This window comes from Chlorocebus sabaeus, chromosome 24 (assembly GCF_047675955.1).
Source record: "Chlorocebus sabaeus isolate Y175 chromosome 24, mChlSab1.0.hap1, whole genome shotgun sequence".
NCBI lineage: Eukaryota > Metazoa > Chordata > Mammalia > Primates > Cercopithecidae > Chlorocebus > Chlorocebus sabaeus.
The window spans coordinates 47,339,646-47,359,632 of record NC_132927.1 but is presented as its reverse complement, the minus strand read 5'-3'; the positions used below and the strand labels follow the sequence as shown (position 1 = coordinate 47,359,632).

General features: G+C 33.7%; 1 protein-coding gene across 8 annotated transcripts in view; it reads right to left on the bottom strand.

The window, feature by feature from the left end:
* The window catches only part of PCNX1 (pecanex 1), a 210,817-nt gene that overhangs the window by 110,503 nt on the left and 80,327 nt on the right, over nucleotides 1–19,987 (bottom strand). For 6 of the 8 annotated variants that reach the window (XR_012090995.1, XM_073011117.1, XM_073011116.1 and 3 more), the window contains exons 8-9: nucleotides 15,951–16,135; nucleotides 1,461–1,551 (exon numbers count right to left, since the gene is read on the bottom strand). Coding sequence is in view for 7 of the 8 variants with exons in the window: in XM_073011117.1 (XP_072867218.1) it covers nucleotides 1,461–1,551; nucleotides 15,951–16,135 (276 nt within the window). In the remaining variant the exon portion in view is untranslated. The remainder of the gene's footprint in view (nucleotides 1–1,460; nucleotides 1,552–15,950; nucleotides 16,136–19,987) is intronic. The other 2 variants (XM_037984190.2, XM_037984191.2) reach the window with 1 other exon arrangement.

The following is a 19,987-nucleotide window of genomic DNA, read 5'->3' as shown; positions in this document are numbered from 1 at the left end:
CCAAAGAAAGCAATAAACATATTGCCAGAAGCCAGTAAAGACACAATAAATTTAAGCTATAACGTAATAACCTACAACATAATTCAGTTTCCACAGTTCAGTTACGTTTGGATTTCAAAACTTGAGGCTTTACCACATTTATGGTGTAAGGAATTGTTCTCTTGAACTACATGAAACATAGTAACAACATTTCTATCCCTCCATCCTCCTACTGTTTCCGTTGTTACAGAATCAGGGTAACAGTCTAATTTAATAATTTTTTGAGAGGGTGAATTCTGAAACTAGACCAAAAGAGCTTAAAGAGCATAGTTATCTATATGTTCTACTTTTTAGCATGTGAAGCTAAATGACCGCAATATTTTAGTGCTTCAAATGGTCCCTCAAAACAAAAAAATAAGTAAACAGCCCACAGATGTCTAATATTTAAATAGATGTGATCTATTATTAAACAGAAGTCCTAAAATAAGAATCAATAACTCTTGAAGGGAAAGAAAGCTAATTAATCAAGAATAGGCTTCAAAGTGCAATTTGAATAGATAAGCAATAAGATCAAAATTTTAGAAAACAAACATTTTAACACCTTCTAAAACTATAATTGTGTTATATGATCAAGATTTCTAATTTATTTGCTCTTCTCCTGACTTCATTATCTTACAAATTCCTTCGGGGGGGTGGGAAGAAACTAAAGGTAACATATGAGACATATTTTAAGAAATTCTTCCTTAAAGCCAGTAAAAGAAATTTTAAACAAAATGAAAGTTGATTATTTAAAAAGGTACCTGACCAAACACTTAGAAGGAATTAAAATTTTAAAATTACATAAAGAAAGAGAACTGACAGGCTTGAACTTAGTTATGTAAGAACTTATAAGAAGGGTAAGTCCTGATTAGTTTTTATACATTATACAATATATAGAGAACATGAAATTTACAATTAAATTTGACACTGTGGGAAAACACTGTGCCCCTATAAGATCTTTGGGATATCTTGATTTAGTTTTTAAAACACAGAATAGCTTTTGTTTTAAAAATAATACTTTCTTTTCTCCATAGCAAAAAAAATTCTACCTTAAGTTTTTAGAAACAAATGCACTATGACAAATCATTAGAGTAAATATAAAGATGTTTTCAAAATAACTTTTATATCTGACCTGGTGACTACAGTTAACAATGTACTGTATACTTGAAAATCACTAAGAAAGCAGATTTAAGTGTCCTCACCACAAACAAGATTATAAGTATGTGAGGTAATACATGTTAAATTTAGCTCAATTTAGCCAATGTATACAGTATTTCAGAACATCAGGTTGTATGTCATAAATATTTATAATTTTTATTTGTCAGCAACATTAAACAATTATAAAAAACAAAAAAATTAACTTTTATAGTTCTAGGCTTAAAAACATTAAACATGGCAAACATATGAAAGTACATACACTCCTAATATGACTTCACACATACCAGATATTGGATGCTCTTCTTGCTGCTGGTTCAAAATTCACAAGTGACATATCACAGCCACCAGTCTCATACAGCGTAGAAGAGAACTTACCTAGCAAATAAATGATTATTTTAAAAAGCCATTAGAATACTCAGAATTTTCCCTTCACAATATACTAAATTTCATAAGTTTTTACATCCTAAGAAAATATACCATAACCTTTATAAAAAAATATTTTTAAAACAATAATCTGCATGTAATTCAGCATGATGTGAGTTGAAAAGGAATGTTGGACAGTAGGCTAAAACGTCGACATACAAAATCAGGTATTAAAAGGAAGGGACTTAAGTCAGCTTTGCAATATCAATCTCTTTTTTCTTTTTCCCACAGCACATTCTCTATTCAGGTGATCATATGAATGAATTTAACGTTTAAAAATCACCTGGCAACTACTTGCAGGGGGTGAGTAGCCATTTGCAAAGCTTCTTAAGTTTGAAATAGCTCAAACTACAAGCCCACAAAATCGTGTGACTGCATTCTGAGCTGTGTTTCTTAAGAAGAAAAGTGTCCAAGTGTATCTAAGAAAGGTCAGTGAATTGAAAGAGCTAGTATTGCTGGTGATAATTAGATTATATTATTTAATGAACATTACTTGTATGTTTCTACCACAAGAGCACTACGAAACATTTAGAAACAGCAATTGCTATAACCAAGTATCACTATGAAACTGACAAAAGCTTTAAAAATCATAGATTGCAAATGTTGCATATGAATATAGATTTTTTGAATTCTCTTAAGATGAACTTTATAATATCAAATGATTTCTGATAATGAAATTTTAAAACTCTACATACTGCCTGAGATGTATTCTTCCCCTTTGAGGATCTATGGTAGCCATATTGGTGATGAAAAGGGAGCATAAATTAATTAATATAAATTTCCATGAAGGCAATGAAATGAGGTGTACAACTCTGCAACAACTTTGTCTAGTCCGGGGTGCTTTTTGAGTATTTATGAGGTTTTTATTTTATTAGTTGGAATTAATGAGGTTAAAAATAGGAATCTTTTTTTTTCTTTTTTTTTGAGATGGAGTCTCACTCTGTCACCCAGGATGGAGTACAGTGGTGCAACCTCTGCAGTGGCTCACTGCAAGCTCCGCCTCCCGGGTTCACGCCATTCTCCTGCCTCAGCCTCCCAAGTAGCTGGGACTACAGGCACCTGCCACCACACCGGCTAATTTTTTGTATTTTTAGTAGAGACAGGGTTTCACCATGTTAGCCAGGATGGTCTTGATCTCCTGACCTCGTGATCCGCCTGCCTTGGCCTCCCAAAGTGCTAGGATTACAGGCGTGAGCCACCACGCCTGGCCAAAAATAGGAATTTTAAAGGGCAATGTTGACTTGATGGCAAGGCTAAAAGTCAGATTTTTCCATGCCTACAAATGCAAAGAGTGTGCAATAAGGATTTTTCATTTAAGTGAAATGCTTGAAAAAATGCTAGTAAAAGGACTCTATAATGTACTAATATGACTAAGGGTTTACAGAACATCTCAAGCATTACTTCATTCTTTAAAATGACTAGAACCAGAAATAACAATTTGAATTATTTGAGTATGTTCTATGGATCATAAAAGTTATGGTGTCTGTAGCCACATTTTTTTTTTGTCGGAATAATATATTCTTGAGATAAGTTGGGGAAAAAAAAGTTTTCTATTAAATGCTCAGTTCATCTGCTGTCTTTTTTCAAGGTTATTCAGCATGTGAATTATTTAAGATGCCCCCCACCCCCGTCTTTAAGTCATAAGTCATTCATCCTTAGCACCTCTAATAGAAACTGGATTAATGAGCTAAAATGAAATAATACAAGCTGTCAACTTGGCTACTTCTTAGATATATCACTTTTTTAAAGTGGTAGGGTGAATTACAGAAGTTGCTACCAAAAAAAATTAAAAATACTGGCTCACTTACAATTAAAAAATTTTTTAATTGTAGTTTTTTATGCTCTGTTCTGTATTCATTTATTGGATAGTCAATAATTAACGGTGCTATCATAATTAAACTTACATTAAGAGAAAAAAGAAATATCTGCTCAAAATCACGGATTGCATAAATGCAGAATTATTATTAACTACATTAAATGACTAAATCATAGATTAACAAAGAGCAAAGGGCTTGGTTACTGCATGTGAAACTCAGTAAGAACAGAACGCATAAATGTATTGTCATAACATACTTTATACGTATTTTAGAAATAAGTTAATTCTGTATTCAGTAGAACTTAAACTGTCGTAGTATTTCTCAGCATTTAAGCTTTTCAAAGGATTTTTATTAATATATATGTTCTCTTCTTGGTATACTAAAAATAATATGTATCTGTAACAAAATCAGCTAAAGATATTATCTTTGTAATTTTCAAATGAAACAGTAAAAGAATATGTCATTATACTACCATGTTTTCTTTTATGTATAAATATCTAATATTAAATTTATATAGAAATAGTTGCATTTTAAATAAGTAAACATAAAGAATGCAAAAAAAAAGCTTTTTGAGACAGAGAGTTGGAAGAATTGAGTAGTTCTATTACTACCTAAATTTACAACTCTGAATGATTCTATGCAAATTACTAATAAGTAATAAAATCTAAAAATTTAAGCAGAAGCATAAATATGTCTAAAAGGGAGGCTATGATTTTAACAGAAGTACATGACTTCAACAGTGCTTTTCTTCTTTTCCTTAAGAGACTTTTGTCTATTAAGCAGAAGCATGTTTAGGTTCTCAAAAATACACATGGCACTTGTCAGGACAAACTAACATTGTAATAAGGCCTCATGGTGTAGTCCCAACTTCACTCCAAAAGAACAATTCTATGTACTTTAGAAGTACCAAATTTTACTCCGAAGATGAACACATCAGAAAAAAATTACACTAAAAATGTATTTTAATGTGCTAATGTAACCTACTGAAGGCAGCTTAAAAAATAACCAACCAGAAATAAATATATATTACTATTGGTTTATAAAGATTATGTTAAATTTGTACAAGTTTTCTTGGCATACACAGCAATTTTACTATTTCTTTTGGGATTAAAACCATCATATTTAAACTTTAGGTCCAAAGTAAAATGTGCCGTTACAATACCCCTATTTTAATATTATTCTGCATTAAGAAAAATACTTCAATACTAATTTTTTCTAATAAACAGAGAAGAAAGCAGAGCAAAGAAATATGTCCTTCTCACATGAATTTGGATTATAAACTAAGCCATCTCATCATGATTCAACTGTAACCAATTAATTATATCTGATAGAATGCCTCTGTCATGATTTAAGGAGAAAAAAAATCAATTTCTAACAAAATAAACAAGATTACAAACTGGAATTTCAGACTTGTAAAAATTATACTGGCCAAGGGTCTGCATCTCTAAAGACACATACACAAAAAGCTGATATGCCAGACTTGTAAAAATTATACTGGCCAAGGGTCTGCATCTCTAAAGACACATACACAAAAAGCTGATAGCCAGGCACAGCAGCTCATGCCAGTAATCCCAGCATTTTGGGAGGTAAGGTGGGAGGACTGCTTGAGCCCAGGAGTTGAAGACAAGCCCAAGCAACATAGTGAGACCTCATCTCTACACACACACACACACACACACACACACACACACACACAAGCTGGGTGTGGTGGCATGTGCCCATGGGCCTAACGACTTGGGAAGTTGAGGTGGGAGGATCACTTAAGCTGAGGAGGTTGAGGCTGCAGTGAGCTGTGTTCATGCCACTGCCCTCCAGCCTGGGCAAGAGAATGAGACTCTGTCTCAAAAAAAAAACAAAAAGTTAAGATATCTGGCATTTCTTAGCAGTCTTATTGAATACTGTTATTGTTCATAAAATTTGTTAATTACACACAACCATTCTTTCAAAGTAATATTTCAAAGTAACAACTATAGGTCATGAGCAACAGGTGATGAGCACTTCTGTTCTTGGTATACCAAAAATAATATGTATCTGTAACAAAATCAGCTAAAGATATTATCTTTGTAATTTTCAAATGAAACAGTAAAAGAATATGTCATTATACTACCATGTTTTCTTTTATGTATAAATATCTAATATTAAATTTATATAGAAATAGTTGCATTTTAAATAACATAAAGAATGCAAAAAAAAAGCTTTTCGAGACAGAGAGTTGGAAGAATTGAGTAGTTCTATTACTACCTAAATTTACAACTCCGAATGATTCTATGCAAATTACTAATAAGTAATAAAATCTAAAAATTTAAGCAGAAGCATAAATATGTCTAAAAGGGAGGCTATGATTTTAACAGAAGTACATGACTTCAACAGTGCTTTTCTTCTTTTCCTTAAAAGAAAAGGAAAATAAGCTCATCACTTATCATGAGCAAATAAGTGATGAGCAACAGGAAGATGAGTAAAATTGGATACTGACTTAACACCAAGGATACTTGAAGCATTTGCCTAGAGCCATGAACGGTACAGCAGGCAAATTCTGATAAACATTCCCAAGATACTGATAGAAGACATGGGAAGTTAATGGGATTCTCTAACTTGTCCTATCAGTAAAAATCCTCACCACACAACATGAAGTTGAGCACATAAGAATTTTAAGAATAGGACTCACCTAAGAAACTCCGACTGCATTCCTTTTTTTTTTTTCTTTTTCCTTTTTTGAGACAGAGACTCATTCCGTCACCCAGGCTGGAGTGCAATGGCACAATCATAGCTCACTGCAATCTCAAACTCCTAGGTTCCAGGGATCCTCCCACCTCAGCTTCCTGAGTAGCTGGGGCTGCAGGCACATGCCACTACGCCTGGCTTACTTTTTAAAAATTTTTTGTAGAGATGGGGGTCTCGCTATGCTACCCAGGCTGGTCTCAAATTCCTGGGCTTAAGTGATACCTCCTGCCTTGGCCTCCCAACATGCTGGAATTACAGGTGTTAGCCACTGCGCCCAGGCTGTTGTATTCTTGACATGACTCATTTTTCTAAAGATACCTATATGTATTTTGGAAGGAGGTGGTTACTAGAACAAATCATCTATAGGGCTTTTCTAATTCCAAGTATCAAAAACAAAAGAAGTCTCTTAAATTTCTTGGATAATTTTCTTCTTTAACCACCGACCTCCTCAACCTTCCCTTCATTCTGTGTCCTCCAAGCCAGATGCACTCTACATTGACTTCTCTTTTTTTAGTATTACTCATAGGGCAGAGAGGGGCTATAAGAACAAAGAGAGATGCATGGGCAGTAAATGTATAAAGTGAGTTTTTCAGAGACATTTGGGGGACCACATACATTCTATATGACTGAAGTACTCAATAATAGAAATGTTATTCAAAAAATAATCTGATGGAGATAGCATTGTGTTCATAATGCAATCTCTTTTTTTTTTTTTTTGAGACGGAGTCTCGCTCTGCCGCCCAGGCGGGAGTGCAGTGGCCGGATCTCAGCTCACTGCAAGCTCCGCCTCCCGGGTTCACGCCGTTCTCCTGCCTCAGCCTCCGAGTAGCCGGGACTACAGACACCCACCACCTCGCCAGGCTAGTTTTTTGTATTTTTTAGTAGAGACGGGGTTTCACCGTGTCAGCCAGGATGGTCTCGATCTCCTGACCTCGTGATCCACCCGTCTCGGCCTCCCAAAGTGCTGGGATTACAGGCTTGAGTCACCGCGCCCATCAGAATTCAATGAATATACTACTCATTGAGCATATACTCAATGAATATACTACATTGAGCAATCTCAATGAATATACTACTATACTTTTAAAGAGAAGGCCTTTAAGATCTATTCTAATTTCTTGGATAGTACCTCCCTTATAATCGTAAGTGGGGACTCAGTTTTCACCCAAACAGAAATTACTCCCTATATTGCTGCTTACTGGTTAACGCAGCGGTCCCCAACCTTTCTGGCACAAGGGACTAGTTTCATGGAAGACAATTTTTCTATGGATCTAGGGGATTGGAGGATGGTTTCAGGATGAAACTGTTCCATCTCAGATCATCAGGCATTAGATTCTCATAAGGAGCGGGCAACCTAGATCCCTCCCATGTGCAGTTTACAATAAGGTTCACGCTCCTATGAGAAATGAATGCTGCCACTGATCTGACAGGAAGAGGAGCTCAGGCAGAAATGCTTGCTCCCCACACCCCGCTCACCTCCTGCTGTGCAGCCTGGTTCCTAAAAGGCCACAGATCCATGCCAGTCCATGGCCTGGGGGTTGGGGACCCCTGGGTTAAGGGACTTGTTTCTCCCTAGATTAGGGGAGAAATAAAGGAGTCCAAAAACTTTTCCTGTGAAGGGTCAGATACTACATAGTTTAGGCTTCATGGGCCAGATAACCTCTGTTGCAACAATTCAAGTCTACAGCTGTAACATGAAAGCAGGCATAGACAACACAGAACATAAATACAAATTTTATTTATTTATAAAAACAGGTAGGTATAGAGCTAGACTTAGCCCACAGGTGGTGGTGTGCCAACACCTGTCCTAAACCAAGAATCTTAGGCTCCAAAAACTTCTTTAATCCTCATGATACAATGGAAATCAAGTCACTATGTCCTTGTAACTTCAAGTTTCAATATTTAGAACAAGTCTTTTTTCTTAGTATGTGCAATGCTGTTCTAGCTTTTTAAATCAGACGAATAACGAAAAAGGTAGGTATAAGAAGAAAGTCTGGTTTAGAAGACAGTTTTGGGGAACTGGTAAGGAAAGACAGATATCTCTATTGCTTGACAACTGTAAGAGAGATTTACATACTGATATATTTTACTGACATGGCTATCTGATTATCTAGTTCTGAGTTAAGAAAACATGCCTTAATTAATTGTTAAAGACTTCACTCCTGCTTGCTAATCCCAAATCAGCCGAACTTTCCAAAAGTGAATGTACAAGTTCATATTTTGCTGTGATTTCATTATCTATTTTTGTTTTCAAAAAGACAAGTTATTCTTACTTGGGTAAAATAATCTATAATAATGATATTGATGACATTAAGACAAGCCACAAAATGGGAGAAAATATTTGTAATTTGTATCTGACAAATAAGTTGCATTTAAAATATCAAAAGAACTCACACCTCAACAGTTAGAAGACCAATAACCCAGGCTGGGCGTGGTGGCTCATGCCTGTAATCCCAGCGCTTTGGGAGGCCGAGGTGGGCAGATCACCTGAGGTCAGGAGTTCGAGACCAGCCTGACCAACATGGTAAAACCCCATCTCTACTAAAAATAGAAACAAAAAAAATAGCTGTGCGTGGTGGCACATGCCTGTAATCCCAGCTATTTGGGAGGCTGAGGAAGGAGAATCACTTGAACCCAGGAGGCGGAGGTTGCAGTGAGCCTAGATTGCACCACTGCACTCCAGCCTGGACAACAAGAGTGAGACTCCATCTCAAAAAAAGAAGAAGAAGAAGGCCAACAACTCAATTTTTAAAATGAGTAAATTTCTGGACACACTTCACAAAAGAAGATATATATGTATGTGGCCAATAAACACATCAAAAGATGCTTATTATCTTTAGTCATAAGAGAAATTTAAATTTAAACCACAACGAGTTACCATTATATACCCATTATGTCTACAATTCTAAAGGCCAGTGAAAGAAAATGTTGGCAAGAAAGGGAACTACTGGAACTTGGTGGTGGGGATGTAGAACTGTTTTCAAAAAGACGGTTTAGAAATTTTATTCACGACAGCCAAAAACGGGAAACAATACAACCATCGCCAGGTGAACAGATAAGCAATATACAGCCTGCTCATACAATGGAATTCTCAGCAGTAAGAAAGAACAAACTACTCACACATGCAAGCAGTACGATGAATCTCAAAAAGCATTACACTACAGGAAAAGTACATACAAAAGGCTGTATACTATATGACTCCATTTATATCAACTGCTAGAAGAGGGAAATCATAATGATAGAAAGCAGATTAGTGGTTGCCCATGAGCAGAGGCAGCAGAGAGATGGACTGCAACAGGGCACAGAGAATTTTTTGAAGGTGACAGAAACACTCACATCTTGATTAAGGTATTTGACGGGTATACACATCTGTTAAAACTCCTTGGATTGTATACATTTAACAGATGCCATTTACTGTACCTAAATTATATATCCATAAAGTTGACGAAGAAACAGGAAAATAAAGACTGACCAGGTAAGAGTCTGATGAGCATGTAACAGCACGCCATCAGTGAAATTCCCACCAGATACTAAGATATGGGGGAATTACATTGGTATTTGCCGTTCTGTTTCATGGTTTCATTTAAAAATTATTACTCATTGGAAAATTAAAAAGTAGTATATAAAAAGAAAGTTCCTCACTACCCAAAGATAGCCACTGCCAAGAGCATTTTCTGTGTTCCTCTGAACAGAATCTTTCCCTCACTGAATTTCTGCTGGGCTTTTGTCTACCTAGTTAGAGACATTTTTCAGCCTCTCCCGTGGCAAGAAGTTGTCACATGATTATGTATGGCCAATGAAAGGTAGGAGAAAATGAAAGGCATGTTTTCCAATCTCAATCAGGAAGATAAAGGCTAGATGTCCTTGATCTTTTCTACTCCCTCCTCATTCCTGTTTGCTGGAAAATGTCAATGACTAAAGCAGGCCCTTTGGACAAGGCAAGAAAGCCACATGTGAAAGATAACATAATCCATCCATCATGACAGGAAAAGATCCCATTAGACTCCCAATGGTTCTCATGAGAGAAATAGAAACTTCTCTTTCATTTCAATGATTTTGGGAGGGTCTTTCCTTGAAAGAATCTAACATATATTCCAACTAATGCATACACTAACCAGCCTTATATTAGAATCTTAATAATGATTAATGTTAGAAAGCAGATAATCTAGTCTAGAGATTCAATGAATTCTTTACAACATACTAGTGAGAGACAAATTAAATATCTCAACCTGTCCCTGTAAGTTTCTGTAAAATTCCTAGAGCTGTTCACGCGCCCAAAACTATCTGAAATAATATTCTAGTAGTCTTCCCACAATAACAATGATAAACTTCTGAGCATTATCCAGGGGATGAAGAGTAGATAAAATTCATCTAGATTTACTTCTAACTTGTAATATTTGTGGCGATCCTCCCAAACTCTACCAGATAAAGTATAGACCAGCGCTTTCCATAAAGCAATTAACAGTATATATCAAAGCCCCAATAATGTATATTCCCCTTGACTGATAATTTCATGTCAACATTATTTATCCTAAGAAAATAATCACAGCAGCTATACACAAAAGCTTATGTAATGGACATTCAGCACAGTGTTCATTACAATAGTAAATATCAGGAAACAACATGAAGACTAACAATGGGGTTAGTTAAGTGGTTAAATAATGATATAATACTTTATCAATAATGACAAAGATATTATATAACAAGTTTACAATTGTCAAACACTGTTCTAACTGTATGCTTAATAAATATAATCCTCACAATAAACCTATGAAGTAGGCATTATTTTTGCCATCTTTTGATAAATGAGGAAACTGAGGCACAAGACAAGACAATAACTTTCCCAAGATCGCATAGTTAATAAGTGGTAAACATTTGAAGCCAAGAAGTCTGGCTCCACAGTCCACTATATTGTACTGCCTTTCACATACATCTAAGTGACAAAAAATTATGCAGCCACTTAAAAACAAATTAAAGAGGCTGGGCGTGGTAGCTCACGCCTGTAAGCCCAGCATTTTGGGAGGTTGAGGTGGGCGGATCACCTGAAGTCAGGAGTTCGAGACCAGCCTGGCCAACATGGCAAAACTCCGTCTCTACTAAAAATACAAAATTAGCCAGGTGTGGTGGCGTGCGCCTATAATCCCAGCTACTCGGGAGGCTGAGGCAGCAGAATCTCTTGAACCCAGGAGGCAGAGGTTGCAGTGAGCCAAGATTGCACCATTGCACTCCAGCCTGGGCGACAAAGTGAGACTCTGTCTCAAAAAAAAGAAAAAAAAAAAAAAAACAAGGAACAGCTAATAACATGAGTAAATGTTCAGACTGCTAAGTGAAAAAAGCGAGATACAAAACTCAAACAGTAGCACAAAAGTCACATAACATGATCCTAACTCTACTTTTTAAAGTGCATATAAACATGTACATTTAAAAAGACTGGAAGGAATAAATTACAAAATACTAATAGTGGATATCTCCAAGCGATGAGATTGTAGATGACTTAACTTTCTTCATGGTATTTTCCAGAACCTGTCAACTTGTATTTCTGTTGTAAGGATGGAAAAGCACATTCTAATTTTACCAAAACAAAGTAGAATATAGCCCTTAAACCTTTTAATACTTCTTCCTTTGAAACATAATGAAGTATTTTTATTGTTTTGGTCAAAATAAACATTTTACTTTCATTCCCCAAAAAGGATCAAAGAATAGAATTTAGTATTTTTTTTGTACTCAAAACAATAATAAAGGACAAAATCAAGGTTGCTGCAAGAGGATGTAACTTTTTTGTTCAGATGAATGAAAATAATCTACCATAACATAAGGAACTGACGTATAAACTCTAAAATCCTTTACAGTCCTCTGACTCTGTATTAATAGTAACAAGGAAAAGTACTAATAGCCCAAAATGCTAGAGTAGTGTATACAATCTTTTTTAAAACACCAAGACTAACTCTAATAAAAGTGACTAAAAGTACTGTAGATTCATCTGAGTCTCTGTTTTTTAAAGTAGAAAATTTTAAAGCTTCCAAATTATATTTCTGCTATGAACTGCTTAATAGGAAGAGCAATGTTGCCAGGTTTCCTTCAATAATTCTCCTATAGCCAACTACATTTTCAAGTTAAGAAGCTCTAGAATAAAGCAGATTACCTCAAAGAATACCTCCTTTGTCAATCCTTATCCAGTAATAAAACAAAAGAAAACCTACGGAAAATCAATTCAAGCATCAAAAACTCAGATACATTAAGAAAGTCTTAACCAGAGAAATACTACTCATGATATATATGTGCTTTGTAATTACGTCTTGATAAATATAAAACTCTCCTGTCCTCATGTCTTGTCAACATTGTAACAGTAATTTTAAAATTTTTCACATAAAGACAAAATAATAACTTCATATACACTTTCAAAGCATTTCCTCACCCCGACCACTAATTTCATACACAGAAAAAAACCACAGGCAATGTTTCCTGTTCTATCTGATCTCATCTAGAACATTTTGTTTGAGATGTTGTGTTGCACATTAAGAGTGTAACTACCAGCTATAATGGCAAGTTTCATCATTGCATCAACTTATTAGTCTTAATTTATAAGAGAAAACTAGGATTAGTAACTGAGAAGCAATTGCCAAATTCTATAGAAAAGATTAGTAGATATAAAATGGAACTATAAGGCTACTTGAGTTCAGAGTTTCTTGTGTGACTTAATCTGGGCATTACTAAGTCACAGCTTGTTTTATTTAGTTAGAATTTTTGTGTTTAATTCAAAAAACAGTAAAAAAAAAAAAAATCAATAACAAATAGCAATTCCAATAAAAGACCAACCAGAAGAAAATTAACCCTTAATATGTGGTCTTTAAAATAAAGAGCAACATATTACATTGAAGAATTTGAGAAATTCTGATAGAAGTATCATTTTCAAAGATGTTAACTTCCAAAACTCATCCAACACTTCAGTCATTTGAACCCAATTTTTTTTAATTAGGTTCACATGGAAATGAAAGTTATAAATAAGAAAGAAAACCATCTAAGGTTTTCCTTTTCTCTTTTTTTTTTTTTTTTGAGACAGGGTCTCACTCTGTCACCCAGGCTGGAATGCAGTGGTGCAATCTTGGTTCACTGCAACCTCCACCTCCCAAGTTCAAGCAATTCTCGTGACTTAGCCTTTTGAGTTACTGGGATTACAGGTATGTACCACTATGCCTGGCTATTTTTTGTATTTTTAGTAGAGATGGGGTTTCACCATATTGGGCAGGCTGCTCTAGAACTCCTGACCTCAAGTGATCTGCCCGTCTTGGCCTCCCAAAGTGCTAGGGGTACAGGTGTGAGCCACCGAGCCCAGCCTAAGTTTTTCCTTTTAAATTATGCCACTTATAATTCAAATTGTAAAATTAATCATGATTAATTTTGCTTGCTGAATACAGATGATACAAGTACTTTTCCCTCTGCTTAATAAGTTACTAATAAAATCCTTGTAATACTATTTTCAGTGAATTTTTCCATGATGTCTAATGTTTCCTGGTAACCTCAAAAAGGCAGAGAAATAAGGATTCTCAGGGTTTAGTATAGGAAATGGATATAGTTACCTATTGTGACACCACAAAATAAAGATGTAGAAAACACAGTTTAGGAAAACTATCTAGGCTTAGAATTAAACAATGTCTGATTCAGAGTTTTTTCTTTAATCCAAAACGGTATACGTACATGTACATACACAAACATATGTACTCAAACATGTATTAGTGCATATGCATATATGTTTTATATAAACAAATTATGCATATGCATATCCTTTCACATGTAAAAACTGGTTAAAATTTTTTAATAGAAGCAGCTAAATTTGGAAGCCAACTTTAACATATTTGAGTATAAAGTACCCAATTCATTCACGTATTTTCATTTACATAATTCACTGCTAATTAAAATCATATAGAAAATTAAACCACACAACAAAAATATTCTAGCTTATCTACCAATTCCTTTAAGTTCAGTTGCAGTTCATTTTCAGAATCTTTTTTGGCCAACTTTATAGGCTTTGGAACAGGTATACACTCCATTGATTGTTCTGTGCTAATTATTACTAAGCATTCAATTTGGTACCATCCAAATACGACAGAGCAAGACCTAGTTTAAGGTGTCAGTTAACAGAAAAGATAAAACTCAAATTTCAAGACAATATCCTGAATATCCACCAGCAGATGCTAAAGTCGTCTCCAATCAGAAGAGGTTTTTTGAATCTTCAGAACTGGAAAGGCAGTTCATACATAAATATTTTCAATAATTGGCATGTGGATTTAGAATGAGACTTTATCATTAAAGCTTGCTTAGCAAATTTTTTGAGCAAACTAAGAATTCTTATAGTGGAAAATAATCTACTGTTTAATTTTATGCTTGATCTGATAAAAGTCTAAAACTCTGAAAGGGATTAAAATGAAGCCTTTTATTTTAGCCAATCTACTACTATAAAGCCAATGAACAATGAGATGGTGACTGTAATTTTATATTCACAGATTCACAAATCCTTTGGGTTAAGCAAAGAGAAATAGCAATATAAAGTAATTATATAACTGAATATATTTGCAACTAAAGAAGTATTGCTTACAACTAAAACAAGTAGCTAAATTGGAGTCTACCTCATTCTCCCCCAAGCAGCCTCCTTATAAATTTTCTTGCCTCTACAAATCACAAACTCAAAAGCAACAGCATTCCAAATTTAAAATGTTTTATTGCTTTCTCATTTTATTTAGAAATCACTATACATTCTAATGTTATAAATATCTTAGTTTACCATTTTCAAGTGTCTATGAGATTTGCGGAAGACAACACTTTTCATCAATATGCATACATACTTATTAATACCTCTCTACAACTCAGCATTTTTACAAAATAGAAAAAGAGTCAATGAATAGGTAGCATATAAAGTTTTATTAAATCCTAATTTGGGCAACTTATACCTCATATCCTTCCAGTTGAAACAGTAACTTTTAAGTAAAAAGCAATTATAACATGAATAAACAAAATCACAATGAGTAAACGCTTTCAAGTGAATATTTCTGAATAACTAGATTTTATTTACTTAAACCATTACTAACCTGTATTCTGAGAACAAGAAAGCTAGATTACACAGAGACACAGAAACCAAAGTAATATAAAGTATCATCCTTAAATAATGCATAACACAGACATTTGAGTAGATATGTATCACTGATGTTTAACGATACCACACCTCTGAGAATTATTCAATAATTTATATGTTTATAGATATATTGACAAGAACAAGAAATAAGCTTTATAAAGTTATTATGTGACATTAGTACGGAGCCATGTTGTCCTCAGAGTACTGTATTTTGAATTAAAATAAATCCTACTACAGATGACGGACATAGTGTGAAAAATAGAATATCTTAAAGAAAGATTCTATAGTGGCAGACAATTAGAAAGCACTTTTCCCTTTCCTAAAGCACATTCGAAATATTCAAAGAAATTAAAGTTTAGTAAGAAACTTTTTTTAAAATGTCAGCGTTTTCTCCTATATAGTACAAATGCCTGGGAAAAACAGAATTGAGTGTGAACATAATTAACACTTTAACTACCTATTAAAAATGGACATGACCAAAAGAAAATGTAGAATAAGAGTAGAGAGAAACATAAAAGGAAAAAGCAAAAGTCACATTTTCCTAACACACAGGGCAAATCCTATATAAAAAGCACTCCTATGCATAGTTCCAAAATGAAGCTATCTCAAAAAAGAACTGTAATTGTTACCCATCATCTGCTGCATTAAAGTTTTTGTATCATCAAGATTACATAAGGCCTGCATACCAAGTTCATCGTGCAAACTGCTACCGCCTACAGCAGATGCATTGTCATGTGATGCTTCTAAGTGGACACTCCCATTTCTCACCAGCAAGGAGGCACTAGCACTGAGCACTGCAGCCTGGGAAGGGGGGCGGGACTGGACTTTGACCTGGGCTGTGGACTGCTGGCCTTGCTGACCATCTTGAAGGCTAGGAAAAAACATGGATTGGGGAGACATTACAGGGAAGAAAAGAGAAAACAATACCTAGATTGAAGTCAATATAGAAAACTGATTTCAAAAAGGCACTTTTTCTCAACATAACCTAAGAAAGAGCCAACAAACTTTGTAAAATATACAGATTACACTGCCAACTTAAATCTTCTGGTCCTTATAAATTTGATTTGAAGTGACAAATGCAGTCAACATTAAACGTACATGTAAATTGGTTAATCTGCAACTTTTTTCCACCACAAGCCAACTAAATTCTACTGTAAGGAAAAAGAAAGCAGCAAAAAAGAATCATAAGTACTTTCAATATATGTGTGCTGCAGCTGGTCCCCGATGGATAAGCCCTATATTTCAGCTAAATATGCACTTTCATTTATAGCCCTGTAATAACTCTAGAATTGTTCTTTCAAATATTCTGAGCTCTCAAACTCACAATAAAACAAGTTTGTATGCCAAACTTGAAAACCAAATAATCTTTATCAAATGCAACCAAAATAACAATCTTGAATGAAAAAAAATCATAAACTAGTGTAAGAAAACCAGAAAAACTGACTCAACCAAGTGAAATACAAATGGCCATGGGATACAGTCAGAAGTAGAATTAATATAAAGTGTTATCTATAAAAAGCTTACATCTTTCTAAAATAAGGCGTGCTTTATATACAAGGTAGTAGTTACATTCCCATAACAAATTTTGTTATTTCCTCTTCCAAACCATATTCCAGTCTCATTTACATGGATCCATCATTTGGAAAATCTTTAAAATAATTGGGAAACTAGTAATTTCTCAAAGGAAATTAGGCCTAAGTTTGATAAAATTTTTAAATACTTGGTATTTTGAGATTAAAATTTACTTATTAGAAATTTTAATAAAAAATTATCTAAATTAAGAGACTATATTAACTCATTTTATACTTTCATATTTTTATTTATGATACTATGAATTTTAATGTTCTTAGTATAATATTTAGTCAAATTTAAACTGACAAAACTCATGAAAAAATGTTTTGAGTATAATTATTATTCTCTACATGATGTTCAATGCAACTCTGCAATCTGCCGATTGAAGTTTACCTTTAACAATCCCAGAGTCTGCAACTAAAATTATTAGACCTCTAGAATGAATAAAAGAATCCTACTTAGGATGGCCTTATTCAGTTACTTTATCATTTTTCATGAGTATCAACATCTCTCTAATCCTTTGAATTCAATGTAATTGTTTCTCTGGTACACATAAAACAAACTCATGTATTGCGGAATGAACAAGAAATAAAAGGCTATGTTGAGACATATATATATCTTAAGCCTGTGGTTATGATAATAGACTATATGCTGGAACTACGCTGTCTGATACAGTAGCCTGTGACTATCCAAATTAATTAAAATTTTAGTTCCTTGGTCTTGCTAATATTTCAAATGTTCAGTAACTACATAACATACCTAGTGCTACCAGAGCTAATAGCTACCAAAGCAGGCAGTAGCAAGTACTTAGTGTCTACCATATAGAACAGAACAGATCATAGAATATTTCCATCGACCCAGGAAGTCCTATTAACCTGCAGTACTTCATTTCACCAATGGAAAGCACACATTCTAGGCAGAGGATAGGAATGCACACAACATATGAAAAAACTAAGTTTACAAAATGTGGAGTTGTCAGTCCTTACTGGCATTATTTTTTAAGCCATAATGATAAAAGTATTTAATAATTTCTTCAGACTGGAATATTTGTAGAATAGAAATAAATCAACAGATAATCTTGGGAACTAATATAATCAGGTAAGTTTTTTATCTTCCATACACATATAATTTGTTACTCTTCCTCAGAACCTATCTAAACTTATCCACAAACCTTACCAAAAAGGACAAATTTCACAAGGAAGAAAATACTGAGAAAAAAATGTTTTAGTAGTAAATATTACAAGTTAGAAGTAAATCTAGATGAATTTTATCTACTCTTCATCCCCTGGATAATGCTCAGAAGTTTATCATTGTTATTAAAAAAAAAGTTTTCATAGTTCAGGTACCATGTGTCCCTTCAGGTTCAGAAGACACAGAATTTTACAAAATAGGTACTCAACAAATTTTTCCATCAATTTGAAGTATTTGAGTATATGCTCATCTTCAACACAGAGATGCACAATGTATGCCCAATATACAAAAAGGTTTTTAAGATATTAGACAATGCATAAAAATCAACTCCAGAATTAAAAATAAATAAATAAAATCAGACAAATCCATGTTATTAGAAACATCAGGTTTTTTACTATCAATTTAGATAATTTTTATTAAATTAATTTAGATAATTTTTATTAAAATTTCTAATAGATTTTAATCTCAAAATACCAAATATTTAAAAACTTTATCAAACTTAGGCCTAATATCCTTTGAGAAATTACTACTTTCCCAATTATTTTAAAGATTTTCTAAAATGATGGATCCATGTAAATGAGACTGGAATATGGCTTGGAAGAGAAAATAACAAATAAATGTTGATGTCTCTTGAATTCCTATTGTTATAATCCTTTAACAGAAATAAAAAAGTCCACAATTTTCACATAACTTGTTAGAAAACATATTCCTGGAGGGCTGCACTTTATCCTAAACTAATAATGGTACAAATAAATCTTTTTTTACACTTCTATGTCAAAACTACCAGTTGGAGTAAGGGTAGCAACTATTTTATAACACTGCAAAAGAAAAGGCAGAAGTTTAGGTCTAAAACTATCAGCTATAACTAGCACCACTGACATGCAATCTTAATTGTTAACATTTCTACTATGAATGACTGAAAAATAGTTGGTCTTCGTCTTTCCTTCTTCTGTATCACTTAATTGGCACTTGACACATTCTGCTTATACTGCTAGTTACCTTTCTATGTGTCTCTCCAACTAAAATGTAAAGTCTAAGAGTATGATTACATAATTCTTATATATCTCTATATTCTAGAAAAACCCAGATGACTGTTTTGTATAAAGTACAAAAAAATATATTTGGTGGATTCATTTCTGAGCACCACAAAGGGGCCCCTATGAATTCCTAATCATGAATTCTTAGTTATTACTATGACCTTATTTTATTACAGATTTTTAAATTTTGTATTAAAAAAATAAATTTAAGAATACACTAAAGCGTTTTTCCCCTTCCCCGAAATGCACTGATGATTTCATTCCATTCCAGCCCATTAACTAGAATTAAAAAGATACATATTTAGGATAAATACAGAACTCTTAATATTTGAATTATAAATATTTTAAATATTTGTCTTTTTTAGGCCTACTAACTGGGAAGAATTAGCAAAGGCCAACAAAACCTACCTATAAAGCAAACAATTTTTTCAAATAAAACTTTAAAAAATAATTCTGAAACAGTGTATTTTTATAAGCATTATAAAATAAATTCAAATTCTCTTTGTAAGAAAACTGATAATTCACTCCCAATCCTTGGGGACATATATTTTACCAAGTTGCCTTTTGGATGGTCACTTACTTATTCATTAAAGTTTAAAATAAATTAGTATATTTACTAGTATTTACATATCACTTGCAATGAAAGTGTTGCCATATCTATTCCACTTCTTTTTGACAATTTTTCCAAATTTTAAATGACCATATCATCCTATATTTATTTAAAGATGAGATTACTATTCTGTAACTCACACTGACGAATAACACAATATACTTTACCTGAATTTTTTTACAGTTACAAAAGATGAATAAATTGGTGTTTCTCCCTAATTCCTCATAGATAAATGTTATTGTACTTTACCCATGATGAAATCAGCTTATTTAAGATATATGTAACCTTGGTACTAGGAATATCCTGGAACCTC